A 7,782-nucleotide genomic window follows, 5' to 3' on the forward strand; every position below is an offset into this window, starting at 1 on the left:
CACACACACACACACACACATGCAAATACACACATAGAGGAAATAATAATCAAAAATCCAAAAGGAAAGGGCAAGATAAAAAACATAAATAAATAAATAAATAAATATATTTGACAAATATCAATGAGAAAAAGCAACATAATATAAAAAAGCATTTTACCGGCTCCTCTGCGCTAAAACTGAGGCTTGACGTTGTCATGGGGACGTAGTTGTCATCAGTGTCATCAGAGTCAGAGGAGGGGGAGGAGCTTTGAGCAGAGATTGGTCTGACTGACCGACGACTGAAAGGACTGAAACAATTACAGTATTACAAAATTTTAACTTTACTTTTAGAGATAAAAGTTTATTTTTTGATGCATTTTATTGCCCTGATCAGAAAAAATTCAGTCAAAGATGAATTTATTCAGACCCTGATTTGTTTGTTTGGGGTTTCCCTCTTTATGCAGGTTATTTTGTAGATTTTTGATGCAACTCTTACTTTAAAAATGTAAACTTCACATTTTCTGACTCTGCTTCAGTCTCCATCACTTCCACTACAAATACATTATTGTTCTCTCATCATATAATACCACATTATGACCAGGAGGTGGCAGCAGAAAGCAACACATCTGAAGCTGCCTCTCTGAGTGTTGAATTATTACTTTAAATCATTGTTTTTCCTTTGTTTTGACACCGCAGCTTAGCTTTGACCCTCTCACATCAAACTCACCCTCGAGTGAAAGTGCGTGTGACAGGTGAGCGCACAGGGGGCGGGACTTCCTGCCAGTCCTGAGGAACCAGAGTGATGTCCAGAGGAGCTGGTTTCACTGGAAAAATGAAAGACAGATGACTTTAACGTTCTAAAATTTAAACAAAGACACTAAAATAAATCCGTAGTCATTTATCTGATGGGAAACTGTTTAGAGTTGAATAAGTTACTAAAATGAGGTGATTTCTTTCATTCTTGCCCCTCGTAAATGTGTCAGTACTTTATTTATTTGTGTAAATCAGCTATTTCCAAAGTAGTTTTATAAATTCACACAACGCTCTTCAGTTATTCTTCAATTTAAAACAAGCTCTAGAAAAACATATTATTGAAATATAGTTTTTGATGCTTTTTGCACCAATAAAAATAAAGAGTGGTATTGGAGTGTTGAGTGAAACTGTGAACATGCGTTAATGTTTAATATAACAGTTGTTTTAAGTTGCTGCTACGTATTTTCTGCTAAGTGTTGGAACGCGTGCGGCTGTCAGGACCTTCTGCTGACGTCTCGTAGCGTAAAGTGGGAGACGGTAAATAATTCAAACAATTCAAATTAAAAGTGGCCTAAAGGTAAAGAGAAGCTCATGAAACGGCCGAGACGGGAAGGAGAAGCGATGAACTGATTCAGGAACAGAAACAAACCCACTTCAGACGTGAAGCGGTTAGAAAAATGCTGACTGGAGAGGTGGGTTACAATTTATTTATTAAGAAACGGATAAAACGCTCTGCAGAAACTCAAGAACAAAGAAAAAGATGATCAGGAATCATTGTGAAAGAAGTCTGTATCTACAGTTTATTGTAGGAAAACTGATCATTTATCTGTGGTATTTTTAGTTTATGATATATTTGATCACAGCTGAATAAGTTGCTTTTTGACCAGTTTTCAAACACAAATATAACCTAAAGGTTTATTCAGAATCTATAAACCAGTTTTATTCATTTGTTTGTACTGCAGCTGTTTTGTAGTTTCATCAATTAGGAAACTAATGTTGACCATCACAACCAGAAGTCACTCTGTAACAGATGAGACCATTGTTGGCTGTTTGTACCTTTTGTTTTTTGTCTTGGCTCTCCAGCAGTCTGCCTGTCACTTCTTTCTACAGACTGATTGGTGCAAACTCCTGAAAAGACAAAAAAATAAATAAATAAATAAACAAAAGAAATAAAACGCACAAGAACATCCGATTTAATGAACACTTAAAAATAAAAACACTTGTCAGGGGTGATGATGTAAGGCTAGATATTCGTTGATTTGGTTTTTATTACAAGGAAATCAAGACGTGTTCAAAATGTTAAAAAAACAATCCTCATTTTATGTTATAGTTTCAACAACGATATGGAATATCTGTTAAATGTTTACCAAAAAATCATTTTTAATGAAAAATATGTTTTTAACCAAGTTTGAGGACTGAAATCACAGATCATAAGTTGTAAATATATTCTGTAAGCGTTCTGTGTTCAGAACTTAAACTAAAAGTTCATTCTTAAAGGTTTTCAGTGTTGAGATTTAAAAAAAAACAGTCACATTTACAAACACAAAAATACCTCTCCGCTGTGGTTTCAGGTTGCGGTGGATCGGAGGGGGGGCCACGTCGGCTTCACCTCCACTGACGCTCGCAGCATTCCTTTGGAGGGGCGGGGTGGAGGGAATGATTGGAGTCTTTGTGGAGTTACGGAAACCCATATGGGCCGGTGGAGGCACCTGCCTCCCCAGAAATACCAGGTCACCTGTGGCAGGACTGGGGTGGGCGGGGAGGGAGGAAGTCAGCGGGGTCATGGGGATGTAGTTGTCCTGATGCTGGTCTGAGGGGTCTGAATGAGCACCAGGATGGACCCTGGAATAACAAACAAATAATTAAGATATAGAAATATTAGCGGCTTTCTGCAAGGTTGTTGATGAAGAATAAAATCTATCAAACACAAACAGCTGGGATCTATTTTCCAGAGAGGCCTTATATTTTACCCCAGAATACAAGTGTTCCATTCAGTCATACAAAGTCATTACTAAAGGGGACCTATTATGCAACATTTACTTTTTAAAGGTTTTTAAACTCAACTTTGGGTATGTACTTCTTAAAAAAAACAGTCCTAGGACCTAAAAAAATGCGCCCAGGGGCATATTTACTGTAAGTAAATGTATTTTTAATGTATATTAACGACAAGTTTTATACTTCCTACATTTTGTGATGTCACAAGCCGTATGACAACCCACCGGAACCTGTGTTCAGCCCCTTACCTAGCAACCCCCGGGTGAGGCTCCACCTCCTCAATATAAAAAGCCGTCATGGTGTTGTTGTGCAATGTGTAGCTCATTTCACAACAAGTGTCCAATAGGGCAATGGGTAGAGTGTTGGACCAGAGAGTGGGAGACCATTGTTTGAGACCTGCACGAACACTATTTAATTATTTATTAATTTTCGTTCATTATGAACACGTTTTCTCATGTACCTCTATTGTTTAGCTTATGAAAGCCTTGTTAAAGCCTATTTGTTCGAGTTTCTGAGGTATTTTGACCGCTGCTGCTCCCTGCTCTGGTAACAGCATGCAGAGTGAGTGCAGAGCAGAGGAGGGAGAAAAAAAGAAGCTGGGACCACGACTCTGCCTCTGGGTCTCATATGGTTGTACAACAGAGCTTCTGCTATTATTAGCCATGCTAACGTAAACGCTGGCTTTGGAGGGCGGAGTTAATGTCAACAGATTTTTGGAGGGCGTTACCAACAGAGCTCATTAACATAAACATCTCTTCTGAACGGAAGTCAGAGCAGGCAGAACTAGGAAATGGGAAATTTTATTATCTTTTATTATCTGAGAATTATTTTGTGCATTAAATTGAATGAACATGGTCTGGTTAGCCTACAGACATACCATAAAAAATTCTAGGAAATTCTAGGACCCATAATTGGTCTCCTTTAAAATTATTAATTATTATTAATTATTATTACCTCCTCATGAAACCCAAATACTTTCAGGTGTTGCTGATTCACAGATGTGAACAGGTGTTACAGAATGTTACTGACTTTTAAATGAAACTATCTTGTCAGAGAAATTAAACATACAACCTGTTTTTTTAAAAGGATCAAAATAAAAACAAACCATAAAACAACGTTTGATGCAACTATGAAAGTTTTAAGAGTATTTAGTTTCTTCTCCATACTCTTACAGCTTTAAACCATTTTAAATATCCTGCAACCTGAATTTAAAAGCTTCAACTTTGATATAAGATGGTGCAATTATTGTTAAAAATTAATATTTCTAATAAGCTTTTTTCTATAAAGTTTGTTTTAAATGTGTGCTCTAACTCAGACTCACCGCGGTGCAACCGGGGGCTCAGTAGCAGCAGCGCTCATCGGAACATAGTTTTCATCCACGTCATCTTCAGAATAAACACTGCCCAGAGGCACCATGCCTTTATTAAGCTGAGAGACAAAACAAAAGATTGAGTCATATAAAGGGTAACAAATAAGTGTTTTATTGAACATATGAAGGTTTAAACTGACAAAGTAACTGTTGAAACTCTCGCTGAACTCGAACATGTTGGCTCTGTCAGACCAACATCGAGGGATGGGGAAAGCCTCCCAGCCTGAAACACACAAACCACAAAGAAAATCACAGCTTAAATATAAAACAACCTTTTAGACTTTTTATTTAATTTGAACAAAGTTGTTAGAATGAGACACAAATCAGGAAAAATAAAAATGTTTCTACATGTTTGTTAAGGTTTTGAACAAAATAAATAAATGAAACCAGTTTTTTAGACAGGAAACAGTTTGATCTGAGTGTAGATAAGACAAACGCACTTGGCACAAGACAAATGTTTGTGTATTAAATCATGTCCGTGCCTGTCTGGATAAAGAGATTCAAATGGAAAACATCCTCTTAATCTTTTTAAAAGTGCTTTTTTGTCCACCAGGAAACAAAGACTAAACAGTACATTATAATAAAACTGTTAAAAAAAGAAAAACATTCCTGTTGGAAAATGTTGTTATACAACTGAAGGCGAAGTTCTCATTATATAAAGAAGTTTAATGCTAATTAAATGACAAAGAAAACAAGTGCAAGTTGTTTCAGATGGTAGAATTTAATCCATCTAAAGCAGAATAAAGCCTCTGAACAGCAGGTTCTGATTTCCAGTTGAGATTAAACCTTTTTGTAAAAATAAAAGTATGTCTATGATTTCTTTTGTTTTTTATTGATTTAGGCACAATAATACACGTGCTGTATGTACCTTATACAATAAAATAAAACTGTTAGTGTTCTATGTTATAATCCAAGCAAAGAGAAAGACGTTTAAAGAATATTTGCAGGTGTGATTTACGTAACTTTCCTGTTTTCGTTGTTTTCACTCTGCACCTTTTTTGTTTTACATCACTTCAACAATTAGGAAAAGTCTTACTCCCACCCCCCATTTTCCCCCAAAAGTAACGAATATTTTACATTTTTAGGATTTATTTTATGACATACCTAAATTTCTAATTTTACCAAGAGTATGTATTTATCTGGTGCACTATAATTTGGACAGGAAACACTACAAACAGCCATATTGTGACAAGACTAAAACCATGTATGTCATTTTCAGCAGTTCTGAACAAATATGACATCATACAGTTTTAAATCAGGTCAAAGTTACTTAACGACAACAAGAGAGCTGCAGCTGGGCAACAAGTTCATTTCTATTGTGTTAGAGCAAATGAGGTCATTTTATTGGGGTGGTTATATTGAATGGATCAAATTACTGTGGGGGTCATAACCCCTTTAATCCCCCCGCAAATTACACCAATGGACTGATTAACTGAGTTTTAGATATGTTCTTATATAACTGTGATTAGTTGTGATCGTTTACTTTAAACAAAGGCTCTCTATCTTGAGATTTGCTCCAACATCCCATAAACACATCATATTCTACATTTTAACAAGTGTTTACTTTATTTATCCAGACATCATATCTGAGGCGGGACTCGGCTCTGTGGTTACGTGTCGCTCCGGCCCAGATCTGAGTTATGTGTGATGAACTCTAAGATTAAATATTCAAGTCTAAATCTGAATACACCTCCTGTGCAGCTGCAGCTGCAAGTAATGGAACATTTTCCAGCTCCACTTTTAGCCTTTTTCTGATGTGTGTCTCTGGTTTTGTTACTGTTCCTTTAAGACGCTTCAAGCCCCGCCCCACTCCGGCTTCCAGGTCGGTCCACTCCGGTTTGAGACGGGAAGTGGGGGGAGGGGTGTTACATTTTCTAGCAGTGCAGAGATGGGTTTTTTTTTTTACAATTAAATTGAAAGATGTCAACAACCGAAGACTTGTTCATCCAGCCTTACATGTTGGAGCCAGAGACTGACCCAGAACCAGAGTCTGACCCAGAACCAGAGTCTGACCCAGAACCAGAGTCTGACTAGAACCAGAGTCTGACCAGGACCAGAGTCTGACCCAGAACCAGAGTCTGACCCAGAACCAGAGTCTGACCCAGAACCAGAGTATAATTAAAATGAAAAAAAAATGTATTTGGTAAGTCGAGACCTTATTTGTCAATTTTGTTGCAGATAATTAGACATTTTAGTTCAGAAAATGTTATGAAAAACAAAGAAAAATTCTTTGCAAAAAAATCCTTGCAGCAGCAGAGAGATTAAATTCAAATTTTCTGCCTACTAGAGCATCAAGTTCACTACAAAATGTTTTTAACAACTTAAAAAGTGAATTTTGCATGATACGTCCCCTTAAAAGACCAAATGAATAAAGCGCTACATGACTTTAGAGAAGAAATGACTCAAAAATAGATAAATGAGTCCAAGTCCACCAGTTTCAGATGAGCCTTTCTAACAAAGTCAGGATACACTGTAGGTACTTCAGTATATGTGTTACCTTTCATCAGGTGTCCTCCTCTCATTTCATCCCTCCTCTCTGACTCTGAGCTGGTTCTGGGCAGAGTAGCAGGCCCCAGGCCAACAGTGAAGCTCCCTCCTAGTGGGGTGGCAGTTGGGGGCTTGGGTGGCCGAGGAGGAGGGGGGAGTGTCGGGATGGAGGTGTGGAGCTCTGCCTGGCTCAGGGAGTCCACGCTGGGGGTAGATGACGGCCGGCGGGGCAGAGGCGGCTGTGGGGTGGATGCTGGACGGGGGACTTGGTAACCACTTGGGGCGGAGGACTGGTGCAGGTCAGGGTGCACGTCAGAGTGCACGTCAGAGTGCACGTCAGAGTGCACGTCAGAGTGCACGTCAGAGTGCACGTCAGCCCCGAGCCGTACGGCCAGAGGATGCAGGTAGAAATCCAGAGAGTGCTTTCTGGGATGAGCAGAAGGCTGGCAGTGAGGCCTGGCTCGTTTCAGGAAGTCAGAGGTCATGGTGGCGTCCAATGATTGGCTGAGAGGGCTGGTCATGGCAGCGACTGTCCAAGGGGCGGTCCTAAAGCTGGACGAGGCCGCGGGTGGGAGGCTGTTAGGAGGGAGGGAAGGAGAGGAAGAGGAGGACGAGGAACATGAGGTGGCTGAGGGAGGAGGGTAGAGGTTGTCGTTGCAGTCGGTTTCCAGAGAAGTTGATGAACCTAAAGGAGGGCTGAAAACCAAAAACAAATAAAGAATTATTTAACTTTGTACATATTTTATCCAAATTTCTTCTGAAAAAAAAATCTAAACCCTTTCTACTGAGAGGAGAGATGATCTTTTTAATCTTTATCTGATTAAGTGTCTTTGTTAAAAACCTGTAGGTGTGTCCTGAGATGAAACTTTAATCCTGCTTCTGAGAACCAACATGTCAAAACTCTGCAGATGGTTTTCATCCAGATTAATAATCCTTATAATAATCCTTTACTACTCATGTTTCTTTATCAAAACTCTATTTGGTATTGGTGTGATCTTATAGTTTTTAGAGTGTAGAAGTTTGGAATTACATTAGATTGAGGCAAGTTTCATTTTATTAAACAGACATATTTACATAAATAAAACTTTTTTTAATTAGTGCTTTGTGATCCAGATAAACTAGTTAGAATGTTTCAAGTTACAGAGGTTCGGTGTAAAAAGCTCAAATGTTTCATATATATATATATATATATATAT

At 38.4% G+C, this 7,782-nt stretch overlaps 1 protein-coding gene across 1 annotated transcript in view; it reads right to left on the bottom strand.

The window, feature by feature from the left end:
* Window positions 1–160: 160 nt before the first annotated feature.
* LOC106530715 (GRB2-associated-binding protein 1) overlaps window positions 161–7,782 on the bottom strand; it is a gene marked incomplete at both ends in the record, with an annotated part of 10,002 nt that continues 2,380 nt past the window's right edge. The window contains 7 exon segments of the mRNA XM_014026405.1: window positions 161–290; window positions 710–806; window positions 1,792–1,863; window positions 2,288–2,577; window positions 4,052–4,158; window positions 4,240–4,322; window positions 6,597–7,282. Coding sequence (XP_013881859.1) covers window positions 161–290; window positions 710–806; window positions 1,792–1,863; window positions 2,288–2,577; window positions 4,052–4,158; window positions 4,240–4,322; window positions 6,597–7,282 — 1,465 coding nt within the window.

Source organism: Austrofundulus limnaeus, unplaced genomic scaffold (assembly GCF_001266775.1).
Source record: "Austrofundulus limnaeus strain Quisiro unplaced genomic scaffold, Austrofundulus_limnaeus-1.0 Scaffold550, whole genome shotgun sequence".
Lineage (NCBI taxonomy): Eukaryota > Metazoa > Chordata > Actinopteri > Cyprinodontiformes > Rivulidae > Austrofundulus > Austrofundulus limnaeus.